We start from the raw sequence: 17,388 nt of genomic DNA on the forward strand, positions 1-17,388 counted from the left end.
GACAAACACACAGCCGCCGGCAACTGTGTGTTTGTTTTAATTAGCAGCCAATGAGAGTCTGTCAGACTCTCATTGGCTACTGCGCCCACTGCTGGAGCCGGACTGGAGCTTTCCGGCTCCCGCAGTGGGTAATGGGAGAGACGTCATGACGTCTCTCCCATAATATAGAGCGGCCCGGCCTGAGAAGCGGATGGCGGCGGCCGGAGTGGGAGCGGGACTTCAGGTAAGTGGTTTTATTTGTATTAAATGTGTGTCTACTGGGGCACTGCATAGCGGGGGGAACCACAACTGGGGGCACAGCAAGGGGGGGTTGGACTACTACAAATGGGGTGGCTACTACTGGGGCACTGCATAGGGGGGGAACCTCCACTGGGGGTACAACTACTACAAAGGGGGGACTACTACAAGGGGGTGGCTAATACTGGGGCACTGCTTAAAGTACACTGCATAAAGGGTACCACTATTGGGGGCACTGCATGGGGGGGGGGACTACTACTGGGGGCACTATATAAGGGGCACCACTACTGGGAGCAGTGCATAGGGGGGAGTACTACTGGGGGCACTAAAAAGGGGCTTACTACTGGGGACACATGGGGCACCACTACTGGGGGCACTATATAAGGGGCACTGCATAGGGGGTACCACTACTGGGGCACTGCATAGTGGGACTACTACTGGGGGCACTATATAAGGGGCTTACTACTGGGGGCACAAGGGGCACTGCACAGGGGGGACCACTACTGGGGGCACTATATAAGGGGCACTGCATAGGGGGTACCACTACTGGGGGTACTGCATAGGGGGTCTACTACTGGGGGAACTATATAAGGGGCTTATTACTGGGGGCACCACTACCAGGCACTGTAAAAGAGGCACTGCACAGGGGGGGCGCCAAAAAATATACTCGCTTACCAAAAAATTTGGGCTAGGGCCGGCCCTGTTCGATATCACTGACTTGTATGGAATGCTTATAAAACCAAACACATATAATTTTGTTACAGAGACATGGAAGCCAGAATGATGATTAAATGATTAAAGAGATGTACATTTTTCAATACCGCTTTACCATAATGCTGTGGAAATAGATTTTCCCAGTCTTATTTCCTCCATATGTTTCACAGTGATATCAGTGTATCAGTGATGTGGCCAGATGTTTAACCCAAAGGGATTTCATGAACACAATAGGCAGAAGTCTATTAGCTGGGGACTAGGCCGCACCTAATACGGCTAAAACTTGCGGCCTCAACTTTTTGCATTTAATTAGAATCTACATTTAAAACACAGATTTCAATGGGAGAACTCACAGCTTATAATGAAAACTAAGAATAAGATCACTAAATTCAGGAAATAGTGCATCAAATCTGGCTTATCCCACCCAATAAACAATACATTTATTTAGTAGTGTTTAAATAGTAAAATATGGCCAATAAAGGGCAGGTTATAAGAGGCAGAAAATGGGTTTAATTGGGTGGGCCATGTAAGTTGATGTGTTAACATTATGTCACTGACGCAATGCTTGTGACTTTACAGTTCTAATTGAATTGCACGTGCTGTCGCGCAAAAAAAACAAACTGCGAAATGTGTGGAAAATTTGCATAGGACTGCACTGTATTTAACTCGTGACTTTTTGATTTCAGCCCTACAGGTTGGTACCCGTCTTGTTTATTATAAAATGCAACAATTTATGTCCCGAATTATCTGTTAAAATAAATTACCTTTTTGGCTATGTAACTAGAACATTTATTATGGTTTGCAATCCAATAAATCAAAGAACACACAACATGATACATTATTTTATTTATTTATTAATCAAACTATCCAATTTTTTTTTTTTTTAAGTTATCAGCTCAGTTAATGGGATATTACAGTTAGGACTGCCAATCTTCAGGATGACAATCAGGCTTCAATTTGGTTGGACCTGTCCTATTTAGATAACATAAACCGGAGTCTTATTCTACCAAAGCTTCTGCCTTCACCATACGTTTGTGAATGTAGGTCATGACTTTATTTAAGGAGATTTATGAGAACCTCAGAAAGAGTTGTTAATGCTCATCAGGCTGGAAAAGGTTATAACAACAATTTCTAAAGAGTTTGGCCTTCACCAATCCAGTCAGACAGATTGTGTACAAATGGAGATCACCAGTGTTACTCGTTATCGTCCAGCAAAAACATCACTCCTAGAGCAGGGCATATAATATTCCAGGGAATCACAGAGAATCCCAAAGGATTCAAAGAGATTTTAGACCTTTCTTGTAATTAATGTCAGTATTCATGAGTCATCTACCATCAGGTAAACAGTGAACAAAGCTAGTGTGCATGGGAAGATAGCAAGGAGGAATTCACTAATCTTCAGAAAAAAAAATTGGGGGAGAAGTAAGAAGAGGTGGTAAGTGCCAAATGCACAATTTGCCACATACATTGAACCTTGGTATGTATGAAAGCAAATATGTTATCTGCAAACAGTAGGACGCCAGGAAATCATTCAGATGTTATTAAAAAACGATAAGTGCAGTTTCCTGGCTTATCGTTTTTTTCACATATCAGCAGGAATACCTGCTGGCATATGAGCGAACCTGCGGCGGCTGGGTAAGATCTTGCAAAGTTTATCAGATCTCACGCATACACAGAGGGTCCAGCCAGGAGGCAGTGCGGGACTTTCAGAGATTGCCGGAGTGGGGAGTTTTCTCCCCCACTTTGTTGGCCAAGATGTTAATACATCTCTGCGTTATTGGTTTCTGCTGCGCTTCGATAAGAGGCAAAGCAGGAAAAGCGTCGCTATAGCACATCTGCCCCATTGTTCCCCATTTATAGTTTGTCAAAGATCCCTGTGCATGCAATAAGATTAATGGAAAAATGTTTTGTGATGGACAAGTCCAAAATAGAACTTTTTGTCTTAAAACAAATACATTATGTTTAAACAAAAACTGCATTCCAATGTAAGAACATCACCCCAACCATTATACACGGTGGTAGCAGTATTATGGTATGGGGCTGTTTTGCTACCAGGTGACTTTCCATCATTGTTGAAACTGCGAATTTTTGAAAGTGCCAGCAAATTCTACTAGAGAATGCTTGGGTATTGAGGAACGAAAGCTTGACCATCATGTGTTTCCAGCAACAGCTAGATTATGTTCAGTAGCTCAGTCGGAGCCGGGCAAAATTTTTGACACTCTGGGCTGTAAGTTGATCACTCCTTCATATATAAAGGACCAACAATTGCACCTTATACAGTATGTGGAAACAAGCACCTTTAGATGAACTGATATATTAGAGTATTAGTAAAATAGAATTATTAACATTTTGGCGAAGACCACACAGAATTTCTCCAGTGCGGTCATACCGCAATACCTCATATCGTAGTACATTCACTTCTGTAATTAATTGGAAGTAGATTGTGCTTTCTACTTTTCATATTAGTCAATTGTGTGTTAATGAAAGCAGCTGCTTTTAAAATTTCATGTTTCTATGGAATAACATTTATAGTTATATCAATTAACTACAACATGTGTGTTTTGGATTAGTTTTTTCAGCCAAGATGTACATGTGGTTATTTATTAGTGAAACACTTGAAATTATGTATTATAGAAAAGTCTAAAAGGCTCACAAACCTTGTAGCAATGCATCTTATACTGCAGTGGTTCCCAAACTTGAGCACAGATGACAATTAGTACCTCAGTCAATTTGACCAGTGATCGCAAATACGCGCTATAGTGCGTATTTTACCCGCAAATGAGGACCAGGGACTCACTTTTGCATATTCACCTGGACTCTGTGATATGCTTGCTCATTTTAGACAAAATGTGAGTGTTTCTATTTAGAATACAATAAACTCTTTGTGATTTATTTCACGATGGTGCGCTCCCTTTTCTTTGTGCTATATATATATATATATATATGTATATATATATATATATACCACCCCCATATCCATAAAATAAAGTACTCCGTTGAAATGGACAATCCACACTGTCTTTGCCAAGTTAAGTCAGTATAATAGGACATTTTAGTTTATTAAATAACGGTTCCATGGCCTTACTGGTAACCTGCTTGAAGGTAAGAAATATAGGAAATAAAGGTGGTGTTGACTAACCAGGCGGAGGGGGGGTCAAGTAGGGGCACGATGAACCAGGACTTGTACATATCATTTTACAGGAAAATATCAGATTCATCCTTCACTCTCTGAGAGAGACCAACAATTCTCATATTATTAAACCTCAGGCAGGTTTTCAAGGTGGTACAGGACCACTGGCTGTAACACATTTTCCAAAGTGGATATCCACCCCTCTGATACTGAGATTTTGAGGCCTTCATCTCTGGAGCTCAATGTGAGCAGCTTCCCCGGAACCTACTATGGTAATCTAAGATTTGTTGATCTATAGCAGTTAAGCAATGTTTTCCACTAAATCAGTTTTTTGATAGAGTGCCACCATATTAGGCAGTTCAATACAGAGAACATTTGTTAATCACATCAGTCATTGTCCCACTGGAACTTACATAATGTATTCGAAGAGTGGGGGGAAAAAATGGGGCACGAGGAGGAAACCCATGAGAATATGGGGAGAACATTAAACTCCACACAAATAGGACTCTGGTCAGGAATCTAACTCATGACTCAGCACTGTGACACAGCAATACTAGCCATAGTGCCACAATGACTGCCAGTAGAAATATTCAAGCACAGCACAAGACCGTCCTGCCTCTTACAACTCCATCACGTGATTCTAATCTTAATGACGAGTCCCACAGTATGCAGATCAAGATATAAAATTCTGCATACAATTAGGTAAGCGACTGATTTTCCCTTAAGTGTACTTTATTACAGAATGACTTGTATATCAACACAACATTTCGCAGGCGTGACACATACACTGAATGCCGAACCCGTTGAGGTAATCTGTGCTTTGGCCCTGCACTAGGTAAAAGAGTTACAAAAAAAAAAAAGAGCTAAAAGAGTTAAATAGTTACTGACGTTATTGTAATCAACAAAGGAAATTACAACATTTTTTTAAAGACTAATGTCAATTATAATTGAAATTACTTACTGCAACAGAACAAATTGTGTCATTCAAGAGGTACAAATCTTTGCCAATAGCTACCAAAATGAACGTCATTCTATCTTGGAAAAGAACTGTCCAACAAGAAGGCGTTACATTAGGACCTGGAAAAAAGCCACAACAAATTTATTTATTTATTACCAGTTATTTATATAGCGCACACATATTCCGCAGCGCTTTACAGAGAATATTTGGCCATTCACATCAGTCCCTGCCCCAGTGGAGCATACACTCTATATTGCCTATCACATGCACACACACATACACACTAGGGTTAATTTGTATTGGGAGCCAATTAACCTACCAGTATATTTTTGGAGTGTGGGAGGAAACCGGAGTACCCAGAGGAAACCCACGCAAGCACAGGGAGAATATACAAACTCCGCACAGGTAGGGCCGTGGTGGGAATTGAACCCATGACCTCAGTGCTGTGAGGCAGTAATGCTAAACATTACATTGTCTGTGCTGCCCGACAATGTATTATTTATTACCAGTTATTTATATAGCACACGCATATTCCGCAGCGCTTTACAGAGATTTGTCCATTCACATCAGTACAACAAATAAAAGTTTAACATATTATGCGAAAAACTATAGGCCTATAAAGCAAATCAGAAAATGTATATTACCTGGAATTTCAGGCATCCTGCGTAATTTCAGTTCTTCAATATTTGAAGTAAGGGTAAATTTCAGTGCTCCTGTTAAAATTGCAATACCAGTTCTATACTCGGAGTGAAATACCTTTGTTTCAAGAACATGGTTCTGTTTAACTTCCTGAGCAGAAAAACTTGTTGTTAGAAAAGAGCAGAACTTCCAGTGATCTATGTACAGGCTACATTTCAATAAGTATGATTTAATAATTAAAATAAAAAAAGACCTCACATTAGGACAATGTAATATTTCCCAATATAGTCAAGACAACCCATTAACTGGAAGCTAATGCATGGATAAAAATGTCAATAGAAGAATCCAGCACACAAAGATCATCACTGGAGAACCTAACAAATGTGAAACTGAATTAATCTAGAAGATAACCGATTGTCCCATTAAATTACTGTAAATATTATTTTAGTTTTTAATATTCCTAAACAGATCCCAAAACATCAAATTATTAATAATGTAATAGCTTCCTTTGTATCCCTTCAGTCATTGCTCACCTAAAAAAATTGTTCTGTTTGCTTTGCATTATCAATAACTATGGGGTCAAGCCAATTAGGTGCGAATTGCGAGTTTGTTTCATTAAACTCGCAGACTTCGCACGAATGTGCACACCAGAAAATTCTCCAATCCAATTAAAAATGCCTATTCGCAGTACTTGCAGCGGAGGTTTGCGAATGGACTGCCAAAAATGCGATTAGAGATGTGCATGAAAAAGTGGGGAGACCATCCTGGACCTCCCAAAATGGTTAATTTCATTAGCAGGACTGTATAGAGGTTGTTTGTGGGCACAAGGAAATTGCTAAAGGCTTATACATAGTGTCAAATGGCATGTGGGTTTTTGTTTTTTGTTTTTAAATGCAAAAAAAATGTTAGAAAGCAAACTTTTGATGTTTAATCTCAAACGAATTAAACGAAAAATGCAGAAAAAAAGTAGGGAAAAAAATGTGTTTTGGGGTACTTTGAAAAATTGTACAAAATTATAAAAAACAATAATTTTTCAATTGAAAAAATACTGTATCTAAATTTAGGGTGCCTAAACTAACGAAAAAGTTGAGTTTAGGGTAATTTGAGGTTATTTTTTTAACCCCCAAAAATGACATGTAATTATTGGACTAATTAAGCTAATTGGAAACTTCCAATTGCCTAATTAGTCCTGCCATTTTTAGGCCAAAATCCCGGGATCCCACCAATTCCGAGATTGGCCTACCTGTTCGCACCTAGTTGGATTAACCCCTATTCAGCTGTGCTGAATGTGAAGTGCTCAGTAACAAATAAAACATTAAATAGCTGTCGACAAAAGCATTCGTTGTATGTTATTTTAGATATTTAAAGCCCTATATCATTTTACTATTTGTAATAATTAGGCACAGTGATTTTTTTTTGTTATAAAAGTCAACCAGACGTAAAATTATGTGATTCCTATTTGGAAACCAAGGTTTTCCCAATTATACCTCTTTTCCATCAAAATCCCAGGTCCGACCTAGGTTTTCAGACATGGATCCAACACAGGTCAGACACTGTTTACACAGCACCATCGATCTGGTTTATTCTTAGGTCAGACCCGTTCACACTGAACCTGAAAAAAAGTGGGAGGTGAGGCATGACCCAGGTCGGATAACCCTGGTTGCACCGTTTACACTGCACCATTACCCAGGTCCATCTTGGGTCCGTCCCTGGTAGCTACCTGGGTTGGATTCCCAGGTCACTTGACCCGGGTTATTGTTCAGGGACCCTTTTACACTGAGCTGCGACACGGGTAGACCCAGCAAAAACCCAGGTTTTTGCTCTGGTGTAAAAGGGGTATAATTTGGAATACAAGAAAAAAAAAAAATACACCCCTCTCTTTTAGAAAACAATGTTTAAACTGACACAAATTACTTCAAAACAAAAAAACTGGAGCTTTGTAGCATATAGAATTAAAGACCTTGGAACACAGAATAACCTCCACCTAACACCAATTCCTGGTGGCGCACACTATGATCTATTTGGTTAATTTGTCCGACAATGTATAATATGAGGAAGTCCCAAATGCTCATTCTCAATAATCAAAATAGGATCAGGTCCCTCACAGGAGACAGCAAGTACTTCCAGTATGACAGGAAACCAGTATTCTGCTATTCATCCACTGCTAGACCTGCCAATACTTCTGTTTGGAAAATATAGATTACGCTATTTCACACTAAATATGCTTAGCTAATTCTGAAATATTTAAAGTAACATATCCCACTCCTTCCATAATTCATTTGGCTAAAACTTTTATAGCAATCAATTAAATAGTAGTGGTTTTCAGCCGTATACTATACAATAACCTAAAGTAAATGGTCTCATTCATAGCTTTTATTACTTGCAGTAAAATTGTAAAGAATATGGTAATTAGTTAATAATTTTTTTTATAATTTAGGAATCAAAAAGTAAACAAACAAGTACTTACATTTCCCATGGAGAAACAGCGTTTGAATGCACAAAATATGTCATATATTAATACAGTTCCATCTTCTTGAATACAGAGTAGGTCTTCGGAAACCGTCCACCCTAGATGCACAACCTGCCCACTTTTCCACTACCAAAATAAAATGTAATTACATTTAAGGTGCGTTGTGCTAATTTTTCAAAACATAAGACAAAAGGATGCGCATGAGATAAATTAGAATGCACTAGATAGCTTGTAGCCATACAAAGAGTTTTTTATGCAATAAAACTTAATGTTAGCCAACAAAAAATGTTGTAAAATTAATACAACCATCCCTATAATTGGATACAAGATAAATAAACACCCTGTGCAAGGCACAATGCCCATCTTCTGCACACATTACGATTTCACATGGGATGACAGCTATAGGTTACCCTAGTGTTCATTCTAGCACCCTGCACCTGTCACAACTCGTGCAGTTCCTCTTTCATGCCTGGGTGCTTCAGCTGAGTGTGCTAGAGCACCAGAGCGAGTGGGACACCCCAGGCAGGAACGAGGAACTGCATGGTATGTGACAGGTGCAGGTGCTAGAATTAACACTAATAACTATTGTAAAGAAAATCCCAAGGCGCTGGGAGGGAAGTAATTTTCAAATACATTATAATATATAATATTAAGCAGCTGTGAAAGTAGCAGACCCAGAAAAACTAGTTAAAAGAAACAGAGCTATAAATTTGGCAAAATGAGAGTTATAGTAAAACTTACCTTTGTTAACTCTCTTTCTTCGAAGTCCATAAGGTCCACAAGGAGACCTTGGGGTGTAGGTGGTGGTAGAGGACTGGGCACCACGCAGTTAAAGCTTTCAGCTCCCAGGATGCATTGATACAACCCCCTATACCCCCTCCCCGAGCCAGAGGCACCTCAGTTCGTGACAAGCCAAAGGCCGGAGGAGGAGAAGAGAGAAGAAAGATCGGTACACACAAGAGTCACACTCTCACATAGGAGACGGGAAACCGGTAACATAGCCCATATGAAGCCAGGTGTGTCAGGGCGAGTGCCTTGTAGACCCTATGGACTTCGAAGTAACAAAGGTAAGTTGTACCATAACTCTCATTTTCTTCTTCAGGGCCCATAGGGCTCTACAGAGAGACCTTGGCGATGTCCCAAAGCAGTTATTAATGGGTGGGGACGCTCCTGCACTGAGAGGAGAATCCGGCACCCAAAAGAAGCATCCTGAGAGGCAAATGTATCAAAGGCATAGAACCTCAGAAAGGTATGGACAGAGGACCACGTGGCCACCTTACAAAGCTGTTCAGCTGAGGCACCACGCGAGCTGCCCACGAAGGAACCACAGAACGAGTAGAATGAGCTGTGACAGTAGGCAGTACAGGAAGGCCTGAATGCGCGTAAGCCTGTGAGATAGTCATGTGAAGCCATCTAGCCAATGTCTGTTTGTTGGCTGGCCATCCCTTCTTGTGAAATCCGTAGAGCACGAATAAGGAGTCTGATTTCTGACGAGAACTGGTACGGTCCACATAGACCCTGAGGGCACAAATCACCTCCGAGGAGGCCTCATCTGCCGATAGGTCTGGTGAATGAAAGTCCAGGACTACAATTTCCTCATTAATGTGGAAACAAGTAAAAACTTTTGGAAGGAAATTAGGGCGAGTCCGAAGCACAGCCCTGTGCTGATGGAAACTCAGAAATGGGGAGCGACAGGAGAGCTCCCCTTAAATCTGACACCCTTCTGGCGGACGCCAAAGCCAGAAGAAAAAGAGAGTCTTTGACGTGAGCCACTTGAGTCCCAAAGATTCCAGGGGTTCAAACGAAGGACCCTGGAGGGCACGAAGAACTACTGACAAATCCCATGGAGTCACTGGAGGGACAAAGGCAGTTTGTATACAGAAGAAACCCTCGTGGAAGGTGTGGACATCCGGTAGTGAAGCAAGTCTACGCTGGAACCAAATGGATAGAGCAGATACATGCACATTCAGTGAGGCAAGGCGGAGTCCAAGATCCAAACCAGCTTGAAGGAAGGCCAGGACTCTGGAAATCCTAAACACTTGAGGGTCGTAGCTTCTGGTATGACACCATTGGAAATATGTATGCCACACTCTGTGGTAGATCCGAGCAGAGGCTGGATTATGAGCTCTGAGCATAGTTTTGAGCATAGAGCTAGAGATTCGTTTGGACCTCAGGAGGGATGTCTCAAGAGCCACGCCATCAAAGACAGACGACCCAGGTCTGTGTAAAGGCAAGGACCCAGAGACAACAGGAACGGAGTGTCGATGGAGAGACTCCGAAGATCTGAGTACCAATGACTTCTGGGCCAAGCTGGAGCCACCAGCAGGATAGTGCCTCTGTCTTATTTGAACTTCCGAAGAACTCGAGGAAGAAGGGAGACTGGAGGGAATAGGTACACAAACTGGAAGGTCCACTTCACTGATAACACTGTACAACAAATTAATACTTTTCATTTGTTTCCTTTCTAAAAATAGTCATACATTACTAATTTGAGGTCAAGAAAAACAAAATGATTTCAGAATGTTTTTACTAGCTCTATTTTTTTAGCTACACTACTTGCACTATACTGTATGTACATTAGTAATACAGTCATAGTGAAAAGCTATTTTAAAATAATCTGATACTTTCTTGATAGAAAATAAATAACAGTTGTTTTAATTCATTCAATCACAAATAAGAACACAAAACGAAACAAACATACAGCATACGAAAGTACTATCTAAAATAGTGGCCTATTCATGGGGGTGCTTTTTCTTTGTTTGTACTCCTCTTCTGGGGCATCTCTTGTCACTGTCCAACAGTAGTGATTTACCTACCATGAGATCTTTGTTCCATTGCTGAAATGTCTTGGTGGAATCGCTCACTATGCTTGTCACTCAGTGCACCACAGTTATCTTGTGTGGGTAATCCCGTGAATCGCATATATTTGAATAGGGGAGGGGACAAATAACTGATTCAATTAATTGGGCCAATAGGCCCCGCCCCATTTGCACGGAACGCAGATTGCTGGCAAGATTCTCTCCATTCTGCCCACTTCACTAGGAATACCTCTACGTCGTCATAAATGGGCTATATCTTGGAACACAGAGCTGACAGAGTTTTAAATGTCATCTTCATTCTTTGCATGCTGAAATCAATTAGAATGAACTATTTTCACATCGGAAACATTTTCATTATTGTGCAGTGTAATGTGTCTACAAACTTTGCCTCGGCATCTCTTGTTCTGGACCCGTACACCGGCAGTTTGACTGTGTCGGGAGGCCGTGAGGTCCACCTCTGGAAGGCCCCATCTGCTCACTAGGAGTTGAAAACCTCTGGGTGAAGAGACCATTCCCCGGTATGCATATCGTGATGGCTGAGGAAGAATGCTTCCCAATTGAGAACTCCTGGAATGAACACTGCAGAGATGGCCGGGAGGTGACCCTCGGTACATGTCAGAATGCGTGACACTACTGTCATTGCTACCGACTTTGAGTGCCTCCTTGATGGTTGATGTAAGCCACTGTTGTGGCATTGTCGGACTGTACCTGTACAGGGTTTCCATGAAGTATGATCTTGGCCAGTATGAGGGCCCTGTAGACAGCTCGGAGTTCCAATATGTTGATTGGCAGGGTTAATTAAATCGATGTCCAACGGCCCTGGAAGGAGTGTTGCCCAGTCACTGCGCCCCCGCCCCAGAGACTGGCGTCTGTTGCTAGGAGTACCCAGTCCGGGACCCAAAAGGGGCGACCCTTGGTTAGATGAGATGTCTATAGCCACCAAGAGAAGGACAGACGCACCTCTGGAGAGAGCACCATCGTCTGAGCTTTGATCAGATGGGGTAACCCGTTCCACCTGGAGAGGATCAGCCTTTGCAAAGGCCTGGAATGGAACTGAGCATATTCCACCATGTCGAAGGTGGACACCATGGATCCCAGAACCTGCATTGCTGAGTGGATTGACACTCGGTGACTGTGGAGGAATCTGCACACTCGTAGTTTAAGTGTGGAGATCTTGTCTGATGTCAGAAAAATTATCTGATCCTGAGAATCTAGCAGGGCTACAGCAAAAAAGAAAAAGGGGGAGGAACAGGTGCACTCTATAAGCACTAAGAATTCTAGTGATCAAAAAGTCTATAATAAACTGCAACAATTAACATGGTTTTAAAAGTAAGGTTTCTTAGTACATGTTTGGCCAAAGATGTTTGCCCACCTACCACGTCACGGTGAACCTTATATAGGTGGGTCCCTAACATTCCTAAAACTGACACACTAATTAATTTATCTAGGACTTACCTTTCATAGGTCCCATTAGACGAGTGTACTGCAATGCAAGGACCTGTGCTAGCCCAAGAGAAGGGGTCTCACCTTCAAATGTACCTTAAATACACACACATAGGAAAAAGGAGGGGCTGGGCTGCACATCCTGATATTAAAACATGATAATAGGTGCTATCATGCTGAGACCTGTAGTCCTACAGCAAAAAAGAAAGGGGGGAGGAGCAGGTGCACACTATAAGCACTAAGATTTTTTTTTTCCTATGTGTGTTTATTTAAGGTACATTTGAAGCGGAGACCCCTTCTCTTGGGCTAGCACTCCTCCTACCTGCCCCAGGTGATTTTAATTGGTATGGGTCCTTGCATTGCAGTACACACATCTAATGGACCCTATGAAAGGTAAGTCCTAGATAAATTAGTGTGTCAGTATTAAGAATGTTCGGGACCCACCTGTATAAGGTTCACCGTGACGTGGTAGGTGGGCAAACATCTTTGGCCAAACATGTACTAAGAAACCTTACTTTTAAAACCATGTTAATTGTTGCAGTTTATTATAGACTTTTTGATCACTAGAATTCTTAGTGCTTATAGTGTGCACCTGCTCCTCTCCCCTTTATTTTTGCTGTAGAACTACAGGTCTCAGCATGGTAGAACCTATTATGTTAAATTTTAGGAAGGATTCAGGGAGAACTTTTTCAAGTTGATTAATCATCCGTGCTTGTGAAGGAAAGCAATGGTTAGTTACAGATGCCATTGAAGCACCTCTGGGGATCCTGATAAGAGCAGGTGGTCATCCAGATATGGTAGCAGTCAGACACCCTGACCACGAAGGTGGGCTGCCATTATAGCCATAATTTTGCTAAACACCTGCGGAGCTGTGTATAGTCCAAAGGGCAGATCCTGAAATTGGAAGTGTTGCTGTAGACTAACAAACACGAGATATCACTGATGAGAGGGCGCTATAGGTACATGTAGGTAAGCGTCCTGAATATCCAGAGATACCATAAAGTCCCCAGGCTCCTTAGCTAGTTTGATAGTGTGTAGGGTTTCCATCCTGAACCTGGGTACCCTGAGGAATTTGTTCAGGGATTTGAGGATGAGGTTAGGCTGATGAGACCCATTCGGCTTCTGAACCAGAAAGAGAGAGCAATAGCCGCCCCCTCGCTGAGATAGCGGGACTGGCACAATTACCCCTGGTTGCAGCAAGGACTGTATGGCTTTCTGGATTTGTAGGGATTTGCTTGGGTTTGAAGGAGGGCCTGTGTAGAAAAACTGGTGGGGTGGCCGCTGTAGAAATGAGAGGGTGAACCCGTGAGAGACCACTTCTCTTACCCAAGCATCCATGGTGGTTTGACACAAGCACTGGGCAAACTGAAGAAGTCGGCCTCCTACGATGGGATCCCCCAGGTGAAGGCCCGTCCCATCAGGCTGAGGGCTTATCCTCAAATTTTGAAGCAGTGAGTCTAGCGGTCCATGCCTGCTTGGTCCTGGACTTGGCGGCCCTAGTGGAAGCCAACTGCCTAGGAAAGGACTGACATTAAGGCTTTCCCTGAGGACGAAAGGACCTAAAGATGTAGTCCGAGGCTTTGTAGTAGTAGTCGCTAAAGGCAGAAATGCAGTTTTTGATGCTGCCAATGTGGTTACAATCTTGTCGAGGTCTGGGCCAAACAAGATCTCCCCGTTGTAGGGCAATACTTCTAGGCTCTTCTTCGAATCCGCATCTGCCTTCCATGAGCGTAGCCACAGAGTATGGCGGGTAGACACTGCCGTGACAGAGACTCTGGAGGTTAGGAGACTGTCATCCAATGTCGCTTCTCCAATATAGGAAGCTGCATCTCGTATGTGAGCTATGAAAAACATCTGATCCCTAGAAGCATCTGAGGGAAAAAAAAATCTTTAAGTGCGTCAGCCCAGCTCTCTATAGCTTTAGCCACCCATGCAATAGCCATGGTCGGACAGGCAACAGCCCCTGAAAGAGAGTACACTGATTTAAGGCAAGTTTTAACCTTTCTATCCGTAGTGTCCCTCAAAGAGGATACTGTAGGGATAGGTAACGTAGCGCTCTTAATTAAGCGCATAACATGTGACTCCACAGCAGGGGGAGGTTCCAGTTTTGAACAATAAGCCACAGGAAATGGATAACAGGAAGTCAGACGTTTTGGGGTTGAAACCTCTTACCAGGCATCTGCCAGGCTGCTGCCATGTGTCCAGCTAGCAGATCCGATAGCGGGAATTTTACTGAAACCACTTTCTGTCGTTTAAACAGTGGGTGCTTTGATTTAGGGGTGGTTCGTCATCTTCTATAAGTAAGATGGATCTAACAGCTCGCACCAAAGCAGGAATATACATTTTTTACTGACTCTCTTCCTCCCCCAGACTGGAGTCCGTGTTAGAGAGATCAGCATCTTCTGCCTTCTCAGAGGACACCTCAGAATCTGAGAGCTGCGTAGACTGTGAGGACACCACAGCTTAGAAGGCTTACTGGGTAGGGGCTTCTCACCTTGAAACATAGTTTGAAAGGCTGTAGAGGTAGTCAACAGACTCTTTACTGAGCTAGAGAGTAAGTCTACCCATAGAGGGGGCACAGGAGGAATCTGTATAGCCTGAACTTGTTGTGGCAACCACAGAGAGGGAAATACGGCCTATTGTGGCAACCCTATAGGGGGAATTGCAGCCGGTAGAGCTAGGCGATCTGCAATAGTAGCCAGCACCTGAGAAAAGGAAGCCCAGGGGGGCTCTTGTACAGGAGCTGGGGGTGTCTGATAGGCCTGGTGGAGTATAACACTTATCACATAACCCATCTTGTATCAAATCCTCCTCACTTAAGCCTGCAGAAAATAGTTTGCATGGCAGCAGTATGGGTGCAGATGCTTGCTTGCTACTCTTGTCCTTGCTAGACATAGCCGTAGAGTAGTATAGCACACAATATGGCACTCGGTATAATGCAACCACTAGGTATGTAGAATACAAGTAGGAATGCAATATACTGATCCTGTCTTATGCTTGGGCAAGCTGCAGGGGCGCACAGCACAAATATGGCACAGTGCAGTAACCAACTGTATGTGACAACCCTCACAAATACATTTATTTTTAGAGATGTGAGGCACAGGAAAACCCTGAATACACCTGTATGTTAGGGCAAATTAAGAAAAAAAGGGAAAGATTTATACTGACAGTATAGAGAAATAAACAGACAGGCAGCGCTAGCATAAGTCACATACAATGCAGAAATACAATATAACTGCAGAAGAGCACTACAATCAACTACACAGATTCTGTGGTCAGAGACTCAACATCTGGTATGCTATAGCGCTACATAACCTGACTCCAGGGAGAGGTATGTAGGGGGGACCGGATTCAGGGTTTCCCTGGGAAAGCTCTGTCCCGAGACCGGAGGTAAGACTGCAACTCCACGGGTCACCGCGAGTGATGACCCACTTTACCTGTCCCCTTGTGTCCAGGCTGCAGTCTGGGTCTGTCCGTGAGGCTGGCTAGCGAGGACCCCGGGATGCCCGCCGAAATCCCCAGCTGTAGCTGGCGTTGCGGCACCCGGAGGGGTGGCGGAGCGACAGTGCAGACGTCCTGTGGAATGTCTGCTTCTGCACACTCAGTAAGAAGTACTAACAAAAATAAATAAAAGCTATTTGGGCTGCCTAAGCATCCCCCTGTCTAATGGTGACCCGCCTCCGGCCAGGCACCGACGAAACTGAGGTGCTTCTGGCTCGGGGTATAGGGGGTTGGACCAATGCATCCTGAGAGCTGAAAGCTTTAACTGCGTGGTGCCAGGTCCTCAGCCACCACCTACACCCTGTGGAGCCCTACGGACCCTGAAGAAGAAATAAATTAATCAGTGACTGTCAATTGATTAATTACCATATTATAGCGCTGTGTTTCTTTAAATAGGTTATTGACTAATGCCATCATGTTATAACATTTGTGCAATAATCATGAATAAGGTTGTAAGACTAGAATACTTGTTGAAACAAGACAGTACAATTTACCACATATAAAGAGGAAAACTTAAATACATTATTATCATCATCATCACCACCAGTTATTTATATAGCGCGCACATATGCCGCAGCGCTTTACAGAGTATTTTTGGCCATTCACATCAGTCCCTGCCCCAATGGAGCTTACAATCTCTATTCCCTACCACAGACATACACACTAGGGTTAATTTTTTTTTGTTGGGAGACAATTAACCTTCCAGTATATTTTTGGAGTGTGGGAGGAAACCGAAGTACCCGGAGGATACCCACGCAAGCACAGGGAGAATATACAAACTCCACACAGTTAGGAGAAAACAATACTTAAGCGCTCCTCCTTCTGAGGTAAATCCCATAAAATTTGCTTCAATAGAAGAAATAAACAAAATATTATTCACTTTCAGTGACCATAAAGTCTTAAGTCTTTGGTAAAAAATCACAGGTGATGAATATGTTAAAAACGTCTCCTTTTCCTCTGGAAGGCAATCTTCAAAACACTAGCATAAACCCCTTCGGTGTTAAACAGCATCTCAAAGAAATCACAAAATACGATCTCTCATAGGGTAGAGCTGTCAGATCTGTGGGCCTGCCACTACCTAGTATCCTAGGAGGAACCTGTTCCAGAGAGGTGAACTGCTTTGGGGTAGCTATAATCACCCCTTATGCCTGTTACTGTGCCTTTCTAAAAAGGCTATATGTGGTACGCTGCCATTTCATTCATTCTATGCTTTCTTGATTTTTTATGAAATTGTTTTAAAAGTGGAAATAAATTTGACAGCTCTACACTATGAGAGATCATATTTGTGATTTCTTTGAGATGCTGTTTAACAAGCGGGAAGGAGGCAGCCATTCTGAGGATGTTTGTGATGTCGATCCGATGCTGTGTCTTCGGAGGCAGCACTCGGATCTGCGATGCCGGCTGGAGGCGTCTTTTTTTCATCAGACGCCTACAGCAGGCATTAGCATATTAGTTGTACGCTATAGCACACCCGCTT

At 42.7% G+C, this 17,388-nt stretch overlaps 1 protein-coding gene across 2 annotated transcripts in view; it reads right to left on the reverse strand.

Annotated features, from left to right (window-relative positions):
* VPS16 (VPS16 core subunit of CORVET and HOPS complexes) overlaps window positions 1-17,388 on the reverse strand; it is a 192,969-nt gene that overhangs the window by 147,449 nt on the left and 28,132 nt on the right. For both annotated transcript variants that reach the window (XM_088451038.1, XM_088451037.1), the window contains exons 4-6: window positions 8,146-8,274; window positions 5,684-5,828; window positions 5,043-5,158 (exon numbers count right to left, since the gene is read on the reverse strand). In XM_088451038.1, coding sequence (XP_088307164.1) covers window positions 5,043-5,158; window positions 5,684-5,828; window positions 8,146-8,274 — 390 coding nt within the window. The remainder of the gene's footprint in view (window positions 1-5,042; window positions 5,159-5,683; window positions 5,829-8,145; window positions 8,275-17,388) is intronic.

Source organism: Taudactylus pleione, unplaced genomic scaffold (assembly GCF_031769625.1).
Source record: "Taudactylus pleione unplaced genomic scaffold, aTauple2 ptg000536l, whole genome shotgun sequence".
NCBI classification, from domain to species: domain Eukaryota; kingdom Metazoa; phylum Chordata; class Amphibia; order Anura; family Myobatrachidae; genus Taudactylus; species Taudactylus pleione.